A 17,051-nucleotide genomic window follows, 5' to 3' on the forward strand; every position below is an offset into this window, starting at 1 on the left:
TTGTAATATACCCCTCGCCCGTCTTTCACTCCCCCCCCGGCAGTCTTTCACCCCCCCCCCTCGGCAGTCTTTCACTCCCCCCAGGTACCCCTTGTCCGTCTTTCACTCCCCCTTGCCCGTCTTTCACTCCCCCTTGTCCGTCTTTCACTCCCCTCAGGTACCCCTTGTCCGTCTTTCAACCCCCCCCCCCCCCCCCGCAGTCTTTCACTCCCCCTCGTCCAATCCGATCCTTTTCTTCTTCTTCTTCTTCATCACATGTTCCTCTGCGCTCTGTTCATGACCAACGGCTTCTCTTCCCTTTGAACATGTCTCCTCTCCCTCTGTGGCAGCTTTCTTCTTCTTCTTCTTTTTCTTCTTCATTTTCAGTTCTGCGCCCTCCTTGCTGCCCTCGTCCTTTTCTCCGCTGTTTATCCCCTCTTTTTCCGTGCTTTTCTCTGTGGATGGAGGGATGAGGTCGGATATGGAAACAGCAGCTTCTCTAAACCTCGACTCCATCTCACTGTCGCTGTCACTGAGAGAGAAAGAGAGAGAAAACAAGACAGAATGAAAACAGAGAGACAGACAGAGAGTAAGCGTTACTGCTACTGAGAGCTGATTGGTTAGTGTTACTGCTACTGAGAGCTGATTGGTTAGAGTTACTGCTACTGAGAGCTGATTGGTTAGCGTTACTGCTACTGAGAGCTGATTGGTTAGTGTTACTGCTACTGAGAGCTGATTGGTTAGTGTTACTGCTACTGAGAGCTGATTGGTTAGCGTTACTGCTACTGAGAGCTGATTGGTTAGTGTTCCTGCTACTGAGAGCTGATTGGTTAGAGTTACTGCTACTGAGAGCTGATTGGTTAGTGTTACTGTTACTGAGAGCTGATTGGTCAGTGTTACTGCTACTGAGAGCTGATTGGTTAGAGTTACTGCTACTGAGAGCTGATTGGTTAGTGTTACTGCTACTGAGAGCTGATTGGTTAGCGTTACTGCTACTGAGAGCTGATTGGTTAGCGTTACTGCTACTGAGAGCTGATTGGTTAGAGTTACTGCTACTGAGAGCTGATTGGTTAGCGTTACTGCTACTGAGAGCTGATTGGTTAGCGTTACTGCTACTGAGAGCTGATGGGTTAGAGTTACTGCTACTGAGAGCTGATTGGTTAGAGTTACTGCTACTGAGAGCTGATTGGTTAGAGTTACTGCTACTGAGAGCTGATTGGTGGACTGACACTGAACATCCATGAGGCACAGTTATAAAGTCCCAACTGGAGGCTAAAATGACTCAAAAACATGACAGCAGTGTTGTGAATATTTTATCATGTTCTGTATAAAAATGATAAATGATGAGCATTTATAGCTCCAGTTTTGATCAACAGCTCCATAAAAGCCCAGTCATTTTGGATTCGCTCGGGAGCGCCCTCTAGCAGTTCTCTTCACTACACATTCTCTGAGCACACATTACGGAACCCATACTGGCACCTGAGTGCAACTGCTATACCATTCAAGCAAACGGGGGATGAATCTGTGGAGAGGAGCGCTGATATCGCACTGACAGCTGGAGAAACATTCCACTACAAACTGGCAGCAGAGCTGAAACTGTAGAGACAGTGAGCTGATCTGGATCAACATCATAACCACGATATCGACTCCAATCTGCCTGCGTTTTACTCGCTGCTCCTCTCCGCCGCAGGTGGTCAGCCTGCACGTCTCTCCACTTTTCCAGCTCTCTGATTGGCTGTTTGAAAGATTCATTTAATTCTCCATTCACAGCACAGACACTCCGCTCCGTCAGCTGCTTCCGATCAAGTTTTCTCCTGTACGATATCTGGAGGATCTGACACTATCTCACTCAGGTGCTCGCTCAGTCTCTTGCCATCTCGAGGCCTGACAACTGCAACTCGGTCTTGGCCGGTTCTCCTATGAGGCCATCAAGCCTCTGCAGCTCATCCAGAATGATCCAGAATGCAGCAGCCCAGCTCATCTTCAATCTTCCTAAGTTCAGTCACGTCACCCCACTACTGCCATCCCTTCACTGGCCTCCTGTAGCTCCATCAGATTTAAAACCCAGATGCCTACAAAGCCAAAATGGACCAGCCTCTCCCTCCCTGATGGCAATGGTCAAAACCTGAACTTAAGTACAGCTCAGCTCAATGTGCCATTCTTCCAGACGTGTGGAAGACAAGCAGCGAGGATGTTCGCTGTACTGGCACCCAGGTGGTGGGGGGAACGAACTCCCACTGACTGTCCGAACAGCAGAGTCTCTCACGGCCTTTGAAGGCAGACTGAAGAACATCTCTTTATACAGCACTTAAATGAGCACGGAGTTAAGTAACTACTGCACTGTATTGTATTGATACTGTGTTAATCCATTATCAACAGGGACTCTTGTTTCTAGCAGTATCTGAGCTCAGGAACGTCTTTCTCTCTAACCTACTGGTAACTAGCAAAGATACTTTCTCTAGACAGACAAAGCACTTCTTGCAAGTCGCTCTGCAGAACATCTGACTGGGAAAATCTGCTGCAAACACTCATGTAGTGTGGGCCCAGCTCAACGTTACCAGCCCAGCCTCGTTCAGCTCAAACACAGACAGCTTCTGAAGAGGTTTTAAGTATGATGAGATGCCGAGGACTTTATTTCATTCATTTATATGAGTAGAGAGTAAAAATCGACTTGAGCCAGGTGGTTATCTGCTCTCACTGCTGCTGTCCTATAGAAGCGCTGCGCTACACTCGTGTTTAGTGGCCTTTACTCTGAGCATGCCAGAAACAGTGATGTGATGGTTGCTGGTGAATGTTCTGGTCAGGCTGGTACCTGGAGCTGGGGGCTGGTGGGCGTTTGGGGGCCGGCGGGGGGGTCGGTTCCTTCCGCCAGCTTCCCGGGAGAGACGTGGAGAAGAGTCGGAAACCTTTAGACACAAACAACAGAAGCGACACTAATGTTACTGGAGCTGATAAAGGCTTTTGGTTCTGCTGTAATGACTGAAAAAGGGTCAGTATGACTGACTGACCATCATAGACTCACTTAATGCTTCCAGTAAATAACTTCATTGTGCTGAAAGGTTGGTACAGATATAGAGACTTTATAAACGTGCAAACTTTGTCAGAACTTTTGAAACTGTGAACTTAATTTTCAGGGAACATTTTATTGGTTTAAGGATTCGTTGCATAGAAAATGTCAAAATAAAAATTTTAATTTGTTGTTTTTTGATGTCAAACTCATTTACAAACACTATATTTCCAAAAATATTCGGTCGTCTGGCTTCACACGCATATGAACACGAGTGAGATCCCATTCTTAATCCATAGGGTTTAATATGATGTCGGCCCACCCTTTGCAGCTATAACAGCTTGAGCTCTTCTGGGAAGGTTTTCCACAAGGGTTAGGAGTGTTTATGGGAATTTCTGATCGTTCTTCCAGAAGCGCATTTGTGAGGTCAGACACTGATGTTGGACGAGAAGGCCTGGCTCACAGTCTCTGCTCTAATTCATCCCAAAGGTGTTCTATGGGGTTGAGGTCAGGACTCTGTGCAGGCCAGTCAAGTTCTTCCACACCAAACATCCACGTCTTTATGGACCTGCTTTGTGCACTGGTGGATGTTGGAACAGGAAGGGGCCATCCCCAAACCGTTCCCACAAAGTTGGGAGCAGGAAATTGTCCAAAATCTCTTGGTGCTGAAGCTTTAAGAGTTCCTTTCACTGGAACTAAGGGGCCAAGCCCAACTCCTGAAAAACAACCCACACCATGATCCCCCCTCCACCAAACTTTACACTCAGCACAATGCAGTCAGACAAGTACCATCTCCCAGCAACCGCCAAACCCAGACTTGTCCTTCTCCAGATGGAGAAGTGTGATTGGTCACTCCAGAGAACACGTCTCCACTGCTCTACAGTCCAGTGGCGGTGCTTTACACCACTGCATTCCACGCTTTGCGTTGCGCTTGGTGATGTAAGGCTTGGATGCAGCTGCTCGGCCATGGAAACCCATTCCATGAAGCTCTCTACGCTGTTCCTGAGCGGATCTGAAGGCCACATGAAGTTTGGAGGTCTGTAGTGATGGACTCTGCAGAAAGTCGGTGACCTCTGCGCACTATGCCCCTCAGCATCCGCTGACCGCTCTGTCATTTTACGTGGCCGACCACTTCGTGGCTGAGTTGCTGTCGTTCCCAATCGCTTCCACCTTGTTATAATCCCACTGACAGTGGACTGTGGAATATTTAGTAGTGAGGAAATTTCACGACTGGACTTGTTGCACAGGTGGCGTCCGATCACGGTACTACGCTGGAATTCACTGAGCTCCTGAGAGCGACCCATTCTTTCACTAATGTCTGTAGAAGCAGTCTGCAGGCCTAGGGGCTCGGCTTTATACACCTGTGGCCATGGAAGTGACTGGAACACCTGGATTCAGTGATCTGGATGGGTGACTCAATACTTTTGGAAATATAGTGTATATCCACCAATTCAGCCTACAGCCCATTCTCTCTTAAGTTATGAGGAGTGACTCGTGTTCAGTCAGGAGAACTTTCACATGAACTGTTCCAGTAGTGAGACAGTCTACAGGTCACCTTCATCATCATCATCATCATCATCATGATCTCCATTTTCACATGCTTCAGGTTTGGGCTGTGGAGTCTCAGAAGACACTTCTGATATACTACTGCAAAAGAGAAAACATTATTATTACTTATTATGATTAATTATTGTCACTATATTTGTATAATACCAATTAACTCAGGGTGTAACGGGTTTCCAAACCCATGGTTCAGTTCAGAACTCGATTTTTAAGCCACATTTCACACCTATATGGTTCCGATTTCTGTTCATGTTTGGTTCTGATTTCTGTTCTGTTCACGTTCCTGTGTATATCCATTGCCTTTACTGAAGGACCATATTTATAAGGGCAGACTTGGATTGAATCCCATTTCACCCTTGACCCCTACCACTGGAGCAATACGCTCCTGGTAGGGTCTCCTAAGGCGAACAGGTCTGGAGTGAAGACCCAGACTAGCCCGATCCAAAAATCCTCCAGATACTCAAACTCGATCCAAACATCTGAATAAGAATCTGGAGAATAGCTTCACATCACTGAAGAATTAGGGGGGGTGATAATAAATAACTGCCCCCCTCTTTGAAGGCATATGATCCCTAAATGTAACTAAAGCCCAGCAGTGAGGAGCTGAACTTTCCCCTCCTCTGCTGTCCCTGCAGACGGGCAGTGTCGCCTACAGAGCGGCGCTAGTAGTTGTTAATGAAGTGATGCTCTTTTATTAGAGGGTCTCATTTCAGAGGGAAGATCTCAACCACTGCCCTGTAGCTCAGGAACAAGGGGCTTCAAACAGAAGTATATGATGAATTGCGTGACATTACTGAGACGCCCCCCTACCTGTCCAGCATGGCCCCCAACTTCTTGGCAACATGAGACTTAAACTCCGGTGTGAGCTGGAGCTCATTTCCATCTTCTTCATGCCTGGACGGGTCCATCCTGCAGGTGGTATGGAGAGAAGATATGATACTGGAATATTATACATATTAAATATGAAATATAAGGCCGACGGCTGAGCGTCTCCAGCTCACTCACCTCTTACTCGGAGCACCGTTCTTCTCCACATCTGCGCATTACAGACAGCAGGTTACTGCACAGAACCAGACGGTACCACCAGCATCCCAACACTGGAGGCTGTACAGCTATAATCATACACACAACCCTGACACTAACCAGCCTCGCTATGCCTGAATTAGCACACTCTTAAAACAGATGGTTCTCCAAGGGTTCTCTAGTAATGGTTCTGTTTAGAACCATGAGTTCTGTATAGAACCATTTCATGCTTAAATGGCTCTTTGTGTGGTCAAATGGTTCTCAGATTGATGGAGAATATGCTGTTTATGGTTCTATATAAAAGCTTTTATCAAATTTGTAAAAACCCTTTTTTTGGTGTTCATGAAATGGTTCTGTATGGTTCTTACTAGTGTTCATGAAATGGTTCTGTATAGTTCTTACTAGTGCTCATGAAATGGTTCTAGTTTGGTGTTCATGAAATGGTTCTGTATAGTTCTTACTAGTGCTCATGAAATGGTTCTAGTTTGGTGTTCATGAAATGGTTCTGTATAGTTCTTACTAGTGCTCATGAAATGGTTCTAGTTTGGTGTTCATGAAATGGTTCTATATGGTTCTTACTAGTGTTCATGAAATAGTTATATAAGCACTGAAATGGTTCTATGTGGTTCTTGGTGTTCATGAAATGGTTCTATATGGTTCTTACTAGTGTTTATGAAATGGTTCTACACTGGTTCGTATTGGTGTTCATAAAATGTTCCTTTATGGTTCTTTTGGTGCTCACGAAATGATTCTATAAGCATGCAAACGGTTCTACAGCGAAGCCATGGTTCTAACCACTGTCTGTACTAAAGAAGTGGAACCGTCCCGTTCCGAGTGTAGACGTGCTCGCCAGGTACCTGTGCGCGCGCTGTGAGCGCCACTCCAGACGGCTTCTCTGAACTTCTCAGTGTCTTCATCTTCACTGCTGCTGCTGCTTTCAGCTTCAGCTTCAGCCGCGCACATGGTGTCTGTTCGCGCTTCTTCTGCAAAGCTGAGGTTGATAAAAATAATCAATACACGCCAAATACGAGCTCCAGCACCTTTATAAGCACCTACGCACGCTTATAGCGCTTCATTAACTCCTTAATAACTCTGCAGCATGGGTTACTCAGCAGCAGCGGAAGTGTGTTCATGCTCCCACGGCGGGCGCGTCCCAATACCACACCGTGCACTTCCTCACTTCGTAGGCTTCTACCGCTGAGCTCACCAATCCGGGCTCCACCGGTTTCAGCTTAGAGCTGTTCGGTTCGCCGAACACTAATGAAGCTCACTTTTGCTCAGCATCTATAAAACTCTCCAAAAACGCATCGCGCATATTGACGAATGATAGGGGTGCGTCCCAATACACCTCCTTGGAGACTTCTCTACTTTTAAACCCTTCGTCTCACAGTCGACCAATCAGAACGCTCTGTCTTGGAAGCTGGACCAATAAAGTTTCAGTTTATTTATGAGCGAAGTCTTAGAGTCCGGTCGTAAAGTTAATAACGTATTCGTAATATAATATATAATACACATAATTAATCGTTTTGATTATTTTTTTGTCAAATTTTGAATTTGTTTATTTATATCTAAGGCACATTAGCTCCGGCTGTTTCAGCGGTTGTGGAAGAATCAGAAATGTTAGCACAGCCAGCGTAGCTAACGTCAAGTTAGGGCGAATAGTAAAAGCAGGGAAATGCTGAGCTGCTCATCTGTCATTTTATGCTTTTAATTAACTTATAGTCTTAATCAGTTTAAGTAATGAAGCATTTAGGCACATTTATTGGCTTGATTGAATCTGTTTTCGATATGGAGAATATCAAAACAAACCTCCGCTAGCTGATTAGCGCTGAGGCTAGTGTTGCTATGGTTACAAAAATTTATCCACAATTTTACAAAATATCTCATTTTTGGCTGTGAATTCCCCTTATTTGTCTTTTTTTAGACCACTGCTAGCAGTAGGTCGTCGGCATGGCGGGTCATTTTCAGACAGTGCACTCTTAAAAAAAGAGGGTTCTTCAGGGGTTCCTTATCTTCAGGCCGATGCAGAATGTATTCTATATAGAACCTTTCTGAAAATGGTTCTATATAGTACCAAAAAGGGCTGTGCTTAACACTAGAACCCATTTTAGTGCTATGTAGCACTAAGCACATTTTCAAAAAGGTTCTTAAAAGAACCATAAACAACAAACCCTGTAGGGCCTCATGCAGCATATTTCGCAGTGCAAAGAGCATGAAATGGTTCTATATAGAACTCATGGTTCTAAATAGAACCATGCCCTTTAAGGGAGGCGATGAAGAACCATCTTTTCTAAGAGTGCTCACTGAAACTTGAAAATTTAAATTCCTACATTTTGCACTTATTATTTATTTTGTTATTATGCTTATACACCCAAATGGCTTGAAATGCTCTGCTCACTGTGGAACAGTGCTAAACCTGCGGGTAACCTGAAGCTCGTTTGAAAGACATGCCATTTATTGAACAACGCTAAGCAGGTCATACTGATATATGTATTTATCAGTACTGCCCTGTTGCCATGTAATGATCTGATCAGATAACACACAAACAGCCTTTCCCACGAGCTACCAGGGCAATACAGGACCAACTGGACACTGGATAATCTTTATCCACCATCACTGAGGCCTTGAGAAGGCCCGTGGAGCTCTTTCTCCATCCAAAAGTGGAGTACAAGTGGAGTCAAATAGGTACTGGTTAAAAACATAACATCATGGTACCTATGTGATATACATTATATTTCCAAAAGTATTCACTCCCCCATCCAAATCATTGAATTCAGGTGTTCCAGTCACTTCCGTGGCCACAGGTGTATAAAGCCGAGCCCCTAGGCCTGCAGACTGCTTCTACAGACATTAGTGAAAGAATGGGTCGCTCTCAGGAGCTCAGTGAATTCCAGCGTGGTACCGTGATCGGACGCCACCTGTGCAACAAGTCCAGTCGTGAAATTTCCTCACTACTAAATATTCCACAGTCCACTGTCAGTGGGATTATAACAAAGTGGAAGCGATTGGGAACGACAGCAACTCAGCCACGAAGTGGTCGGCCACGTAAAATGACAGAGCGGTCAGCGGATGCTGAGAGGCATAGTGCGATGAGGTCACCGACTTTCTGCAGAGTCCATCACTACAGACCTCCAAACTTCATGTGGCCTTCAGATCAGCTCAAGAACAGCGTAGAGAGCTTCATGGAATGGGTTTCCATGGCCAAGCAGCTGCATCCAAGCCTTACATCACCAAGCGCAGTGCAAAGCGTGGAATGCAGTGGAATAAAGCGCCGCCACTGGACTCTAGAGCAGTGGAGACGTGTTCTCTGGAGTGACCAATCACGCTTCTCCACCTGGAAATCCGATGGACGAGTCTGGGTTTGGCGGTTGCCAGGAGACGGTCCTTGTCTGACTGCATTGTGCTGAGTGTAAAGTTTGGTGGAGGGGGGATCATGGTGTGGGTTGTTTTTCAGGAGTTGGGCTCGGCCCCTTAGTTCCAGTGAAAGGAACTCTTAAAGCTTCAGCACCAAGAGATTCTGGACAATTTCCCCAAACAGTTTGGGGACGGCCCCTTCCTGTTCCAACATGACTGCACACCAGTGCACAAAGCAGGTCCATAAAGACGTGGATGAGCCAGTTTGGTGTGGAAGAACTTGACTGGCCTGCACAGAGTCCTGACCCCATAGAACACTTTTGGAATGAACCAGAGCGGAGACTGTGAGCCAGGCCTTCTCGTCCAACATCAGTGTCTGACCTCACAAATGCGCTTCTGGAAGAACGGTCAGAAATTCCCATAAACACTCCTAATCCTTGTGGAAAACCTTCCCAGAAGAGCTGAAGCTGTTATAGCTGCAAAGGGTGGGCCGACATCATATTAAACCATAGGGATTAAGAATGGGATCTCACTCAAGTTCATATGTGTGTGAAGCCAGATGACCAAATACTTTTGGAAATATGGTGTATATGGTTAAAATACAACAGCAAAACTGCAATGTCGCTTTTAAAAAAAGGTAGAAAAATTAAGAAGAAATTTTGACTTTAGACTTTAGAAAGATTTAGACTTTGTAAATAAATAATGAATAAAATAAGATGATGCATAAAAGATGCTGTCCAATCAGCTCTGTGTTAGTATACAGGCTCTTAGAAACTGGTCTAAATACATATTTGATCACAATACTAATAACACATTGTCATATCACCCACCCCTAGATGTGTGAAGCTCTATCAGTGTGGATTATTTGGACTTTATATTATCACAGTGGTCCATGAATCTCCAGACAATGAGAAATTGCTCTGTTTGTATTCAGAGGAAGATTCTAGAGTGTTTGTCAGGTGACTGAGCCCAAGCAATGCGTCACAAATCACTACGCGCCTCTGTTGACCTGTATTTATGGTCATTAGAAGTGACGGACGTCCAGAACATCCTCAGCCGGTTCCATCCGTCAGCAGTGTTTTGACGGATTACAGTGTTAAGAGAAACGAGGCCGTGCCACTGAACAGCAGCGCGTCTGCTCAGCCTTTACAAAGTAATTTAAAAGAAAGAACAGAAAATGTGAAACTTTATGTTTGAAAACAATCTACATGCTGCCCCCTGCTGGAGGGGAAATCTCTCAAGCAGAAAAACCTTTATTTCTGAATAAACACAACTTTCCAAACAGAGACCTGATACATGGTATACACAATGTATGGATTTCAGATATATTACATTCATCAGCACATCACTAATCATACAGTCAGAACAAACTTCTGACTGAAGATCCTGCTGTTTGTTAAAAATGGGTGTAAAAATGCAAGGTGTTTGATTGTGTGCATTGATTTTTCATTGTACATAACTATAATCATAAATAATGATATGCAGTAGGGTATGCACTCATTTTATGGTTTTAATTCCAATGGTAAAAATGTCCAAAAACATTTGGCGCACACACAGCTCCTCCAGTTACGTTCAGTGTTGGTTTCGAGTTGGTATTGCTTTACTGAAAGCACCCGTACACAAAAGGAATATATTTACATACACTATATTGCGAAAAGTATTCGGTCGTCTGGCTTCACACGCATATGAACTTGAGTGAGATCCCATTCTTAATCCATAGGGTTTAATATGATGTCGGCCCACCCTTTGCAGCTATAACAGCTTCAGCTCTTCTGGGAAGGTCTCCACTGTCCAGTGGCGGTGCTTTACTCCACTGCATTCATTCCACTCTCTGCATTGCGCTTGGTGATGTAAGGCTTGGACGCAGCTGCTCGGCCATGGAAACCCATTCCATGAAGCTCTCTACGCTGTTCTTGAGCTGATCTGAAGGCCACATGAAGTTTGGAGGTCTGTAGTGATGGACTCTGCAGAAAGTCGGTGACCTCTGCGCACTATGCCCCTCAGCATCCGCTGACCGCTCTGTCATTTTACGTGGCCGACCACTTCGTGGCTGAGTTGCTGTCGTTCCCAATCGCTTCCACTTTGTTATAATCCCACTGACAGTGGACTGTGGAATATTTAGTAGTGAGGAAATTTCACGACTGGACTTGCTGCACAGGTGGCGTCCGATCACGGCACCACGCTGGAATTCACTGAGCTCCTGAGAGCGACCCATTCTTTCACTAATGTCTGTAGAAGCAGTCTGCAGGCCTAGGGGCTCGGCTTTATACACCTGTGGCCATGGAAGTGACTGGAACACCTGAACTCAATGATTTGGCTGGGTGACTGAATACTTTTGGAAATATAGTGTGTATCGCTGTTGGAACAAAACCCTTCTCCAAAGTGGTAACTTTACAGAAGAAAAAACATACTTTACTTTTAACGTGAGTGGAAACGGACGTCTTTTCAAGTCATTGTGGGCCGTTTATTTTGGTCCATTCATCATGAAATTTGCACACAGTGTAAAGAAAAATAGGCTGAACAACGACAAAAAGAGAGATTTTGTTCCGACAGCAGCAGCACACGGCTTTCTCATGTATCCACAGACATAAACCCACCAGGCATAACATTATGCCTTACGGAGCAGGTACTATTTGGGTGGCGCATCATTCTCAGCATTGCAGTAACACTGATATGGTGGTGGTGGTGTTAGTGTGTGTTGTGCTGGTCTGAGTGGATCAGACACAGCAGTGCTACAAAAATGCCACAAAAATGGTGTAAAATGATCTTAGAGTCAATATATCTAATATTTCTCCTGTTGCGATTGTTGAGCTTAATTTAAGATTATTTACCTCATTTCTAGACATTTTTACTGGTTTTAAGTAATTTTATTATACTAACTTAAACTATATCGGCATATTTTGCTGGTTGTAAGAAACAAGCTTGAAACCAGCTAAATTATGTCAGATAATTTTACTTAATAAAATGACCTAAAACTACTAAAAGCTGGATAATCTTACAAGAGCACAACCACCTCAAAACGGGAGATATTAAACATATCGACCAGATTTAAGATCATTTTGCGTGACGACACCATTTTCTGCAGTTCAGTGACGAGGACATGTCACGACAAACGTTTGCCACCACAGGAGCACCTCGTAATGAAAGTTTTTATTTCTCACTTTTTTATTTCTTCTTTTTTTTTTTTTTTAAAGAAATAACTAGAGTTCACACAAAAGGCAACAGCTGACAAATGAATTCCTAACCTGAACTAATCTATAATACAGTTTTCTCCAAACTATGAATAAAGAATACAGGAGCAATTTCATTCCAACAGTATGAAGAATGTAAGATGATGTTCTTCAGCTTTAGACCTGCAGAGTTCAGCGTTTCCCCCAAATCTGATTCCACGTTTTTTTGATTTTCTGGGTGTAAACGAGTTACACATCCTCTACGGAGACACTACTGCACAACTTAATACGCAATTAAGGTTAATTTTCCTGTATTTAACAAAACAAAGGTAAAATGTAGCCTGTGCAAAAGTTATGGCACATTTTATATTTTATGCTTTAACACATTTAACTGACAACACATAAACAGAAACCGAGCATTAGATCTGCAGTGAAGTGTCATTTAAGGCAGAGGACGCGTTCACTTATTTTCACGTCAACAAAACAGGACAGATGGTCAATTTATGGGGGATCTTCCACCTTTCGTGCGGCCGAACAGTGAACCGACTTCACACTGAAATCAGTTTAAAGAGTGACGTAATGACGTTCTACATCATTCCGTGTTGTTTTAAGATTAAAGTGGGGAACTTCAGCCTCATAACGCAGAGCTTGTGAACCGGCGCTCTGCACTCAGCGTTAAAGCCTCTTTATTTCATAGAAAGTGAATCTAGAAAATAGAATTTAAACGCAGCGAAATCGGCCAGCTGATAAATCCGGGGTTCTGCAGGAGGTAAGACGCTAAACTCTGCTGTGCTGAGACTAGAAAAAGGATTTGTTGTTAGAAACAGGTGCAAAATCTGCTTTTCCACAAGAGTTCATAAGCGTAATCTATAACCTCGAGTCAAAGCCCTTAGCATCACACAGCGCCTTCACAGTCCGACCAACGAACGCAGCTCGCACGCGTTTCGCTAAGGACGCAGTGAATGTCGATCTGCTTGTCTTTGCCAAGTCTGAGTGTAACGACTTCCGCACTCTTTAGAAAATGCTTCTTCAAGGGTTCTTTGGAAAGACGATGGCTCATGGAATAATCAGAGAACCAACTGTTCTTCAGATTGATGTAGAACGCGTTGTGTGTATATAATTACATTCTACTACTGTTATAAGCTTTAGATTGTTAGAGTAGCAGGACCCTTTTATGGTGCTACGGTATATAGAACCATGTACACCACGTTCTCCATCAAATCATCAAACTTTTCACCATGCAAAGGGTTCTTCGAGCGTTCATAGTTCTATTTAGAACCACTGTCTTTACTAAAGAACCCTCCAGACTAGGGTTTGTGAGACTTTTGACGTTTTAAGGTTAAGTCCTGATACAGGCTTCAACAACAACAACAACAACAACAACAATAACAACAACAAAAAAAAGACAGAAAAAACAAAAACAAAACAAAAGTGGAGTTTACACATTGTACAAACAAAACAGTAAACAAATAACGGCATTAAACATCATTTCTGAGTAGCTACAATGACAAAATGTCTCAGTTCACTGGCTTTCGCCATGGTAACATAACAAAGACCACCATGAGTAACCAATGAGAAGTGGCGAGCGGTCACTGGTGCACCGGCAGAACCAGAACCGTTCACCGTTTTCCTCTGTTGAACACATAAAACACCCAACACGGCTTTGAGAGATCAGAGAAGCACAAAACCAAAACATTTCAGAAGTAAAGTTGTTGATCTTCTCAGCCTCTGACGTGATTCTGGTTGTTGTTTAATAGCTACAATTCAGCCTGAGTTCACGACTGTGTTGCACAATACATCGATTATTAGCCATCATCACGATACTGATATTTGCAGTACACTGTAAATGATACCTTGGCAAATGAAATCATGTTAAAAGTAGTGAATTCATCGAAGATCTCTCATTATGAGACCGCTGAGAGAATCTTATGATTATTTAGCCTGTTTCTAGACTTTACAGTTAGTCTTAAGACATTTTATTTAGTGAAAAAGTAACTATTAAGTAAAATTTATCAAGTATGTAAATAGTACTATTAGTAAAAGTAATGTTTAAGTAAGTAAATGCATCAAGTAATAATTACATTTACTATATACATTTACTTGAGTAAATTTGTCAGGTAAGTAATTTTATCTTGTAAAAAGTAAATTATTAAGTAAGTAAATGTATCAAGTAATAATTCCCTTTACTAGATAAAATTAATTAAGTTTGTCAAGTAATTTTAGTAAAGGGAATTATTAAGTAGGTTTGTCAGGTAAGTAATTTTATCTAGTAAAGGTAATTATTAAGTAAGTAAATGTATCAAGTAAGACATTTTCTCCAGTAAAAGGTAATTAAGTAAAATTGTCAAGTAAGTAATTTTATCTAGTAAAGGTAATTATTAAGTAAGTAAACGTTTCAAGTAAGTAAGTAAGTAAAACTAAGTTAAGTCAAGTAAGTAAGTAAAACTACTAGTTATCTACGTACATTATTTACTGAAACAAGCAAAGTGATCTGCCAATAAAACATGAATGTTTCCAGATAAAATGCCTTAAAAGTAAAAACTAGACTGGAAAAATGACAAAAGCAAATAAACTTGGTTCTTATTTTGAGCTCTAATATTAAGTTGGCAGAACAATAATTTGTAATAATAATAATAATAATAATAATAATAATAATACTACAATAACAACAATTAAATGTCAGTGAACTCAAATTCAAAGTGTCATTTTTTATAGTGAATAATCTTACAATATTTGAAAAATTAGACATATTGACAACATTTAAGACGCTTTCAACTGACAAGATATCATTTTTTGCAGTGTTGCGGCATCACAGAAGGCTGCAATGTGCAAACGAGCCTCTAACCAGCCACAGTGCATTTTTCTGGGTGCTGTGAGCGTCCTGACCAATCACAGCTCCAGATGAGTTTGTGGGCGCTTTAACGAATCGACGTATTCGTGTAATTGAACGGAAGTAATTTTGGTTAGAACGATGCAGGACAGTCTTTATCCGTCTCACATTACTGACTGAAGGTAAAATGCAGCACGGCTCAGTGCTGAAATATTAAAAATCAGAAGTATTTTGTCCGTATGGCGCAGCTCTACTGCGAAATCCGACTGCATTTCCACACCCTGTACGTTTGTAAGGACACTTCAGGAGCAGAAGAATTGAGAAACTGATCTGGGCCCAGTTTTCAAAAAGCATTTTAGCGTTTACAATAGCCACTACAGTTACAAAAAGAGAGAGAGAGTTCACAGCAATACTCGCTCTACCATCTCCTACAAACCTCTGTGCTCACCCTGATTTTTATTTGATTTCGAATTCCGTTTTTCCGGAGCAAGAGACAGTCTCAGGGAGTGTGGAATGAAGGGTAGAGGGAATTATTAATAACCCTCTATTAATGATTTATCAGTAAAAATCTCCGGCTCCAGGTTCTGCCTCTCTAAAACACTGAACAACTTAGTAACGTGAACCGGTCAAGCTGTATGTCAAAGGAATGGTTTAGTGAAGAAAGCTGAAAAGAAATCAAAATGAACAGCGTCCGTTTAGCATTGTGAAAATGCGAAGCTACTCCTTAAAATAAAATGATAATAATAATAATAATAAAAAAAAAAGCAAATAGAAATAGATAGTACCCAATAATAAACAAAACTAAACAAAAGCTCAGACTAAAACACAGTGGAATGGAACGGTCAATGCATTTAGCACTGTCGTCTGTATTGGAATGACCATAGCAAGTCACCACCCTGCAAAAATGCTAACTTTTTAAGTGAAGTCGTCTTAAAAATCGAGTTAACAAGTCCAATTCTTCTCATAGTGAGATCATTTTTAGATGATTAAGTGGCCCCTATTAGTCCCACAACGGGGAAATTTCACAAGGCTGGTTCCCTAACCTCCAGCCCACGATTGCCCCAATTTACACTGTTTCAAGACACTTTCGCTTGTTTTAAGTACATTTATCTAGTCAGAATATCTCACCGCACTGGCAGATAATTTAGTGATCAAGCAAAACTACCTGTTAATGGAATAAAATCATCTCTACATAAAACAAGCGCTGGGCAATACGACAATATATCTCTGCTGTCAGAAGAAAACCTTGTACCTCCAAAATGGTGACTTTACAGGAGAAGGAAAAAACCTACTTTACTTTTAATGGAAGTCAATGGAACCAGACTTGGAAAGAAGTAATTTTGGGCCGTTTCTTTTGGTCCATTCGTCATGAAATTTTCACACAATGTAAAGGGCAACAGGTACTTTCACATTATGTCAAAAACTGAAAAACATCAAAAATTGAGATAAGAGGTTTTCTTCCAACAGCACCGATATATTGTTAACAATATGCTAACATGGATATCATCAGTCCTTGTAGACACTGACCAACTGCATATTTCATTATACAAACAGCGAAATTTGCCCCGTTTAACTGGCCTTACTGCCAAAAATGGAATAAATATTGGATAAAATCATTGTATTCACAGTTTTGGCCTATGTTGTCTGTTCCAACTGATCAGATGCCTGTAAAAATGTTGTGTATCCTCAAAATTTCCTGGAGCATCGCAATATTGTGCTTTGCCATATCGCCCACCAGTACATATAATTACTTAAAATAAGTACAAATGTCTAGAAATAGGTTGGATCATCTTACGGTCTTCTCACAGAGCAGTGTCAAAATGAGAAATATTAGATAACCTGACTGGGTTTACGATGATTTCACTGGCTAAGGTGTCTCGTTTTGCACCGTACAGGATGTTCTGTACAGATTTGTGCAGCATTATTCTGACAGTAAATGAGCGTTAATAACATCGAGCTTCTGAGCAGCGGTTCTGAGAGCCCAAACTTCTGCATTAGACACAAACTCAAAGAAAAACAAAGAAACGCAGATGCCTCTGACACGGAGAGCCCTCACACACGTCAAACACAGACGGAGCCCAGGCTCCCCGAGATTAACAGCCAGAACAAAGACACACGACAACCT

At 42.4% G+C, this 17,051-nt stretch overlaps 1 protein-coding gene across 2 annotated transcripts; it reads right to left on the reverse strand.

Annotated features, from left to right (window-relative positions):
* Positions 1–200: 200 nt before the first annotated feature.
* c29h12orf43 (chromosome 29 C12orf43 homolog) lies at positions 201–6,811 on the reverse strand. 2 transcript variants are annotated; one of them, XM_037536199.1, is made up of 6 exons: positions 6,430–6,811; positions 5,555–5,585; positions 5,360–5,458; positions 4,542–4,630; positions 2,792–2,885; positions 201–511 (listed from the first exon to the last, which is right to left on the reverse strand). In XM_037536199.1, exons 1-6 carry the CDS (start codon positions 6,533–6,535, stop codon positions 205–207), a joined length of 726 nt encoding a protein of 241 aa, XP_037392096.1. In that variant the 5' UTR covers positions 6,536–6,811; the 3' UTR covers positions 201–204. The 2 variants fall into 2 exon arrangements, with proteins under 2 accessions (XP_037392096.1, XP_037392095.1); XM_037536198.1 differs by having other exon boundaries at positions 4,542–4,633; positions 6,430–6,781.
* Between the last annotated feature and the right edge of the window lie 10,240 nt (positions 6,812–17,051).

The sequence above is a fragment of the Pygocentrus nattereri genome, chromosome 29 (genome assembly GCF_015220715.1).
Source record: "Pygocentrus nattereri isolate fPygNat1 chromosome 29, fPygNat1.pri, whole genome shotgun sequence".
Lineage (NCBI taxonomy): Eukaryota > Metazoa > Chordata > Actinopteri > Characiformes > Serrasalmidae > Pygocentrus > Pygocentrus nattereri.

Excerpts from the sequence above, each read along its gene's own strand:
- c29h12orf43 (XM_037536198.1), bottom strand. The coding sequence starts at position 6,535 with ATGTGCGCGGCTGAAGCTGAAGCTGAAAGCAGCAGCAGCAGTGAAGAT. Across the intron at positions 4,634-5,359 it reads TTGGGGGCCATGCTGGACAG|TAGTATATCAGAAGTGTCTT; the intron begins GTAGGGGGGCGT and ends TCTCTTTTGCAG. Across the intron at positions 2,886-4,541 it reads TGATGATGATGATGATGAAG|GTTTCCGACTCTTCTCCACG; the intron begins GTGACCTGTAGA and ends TTGTGTCTAAAG.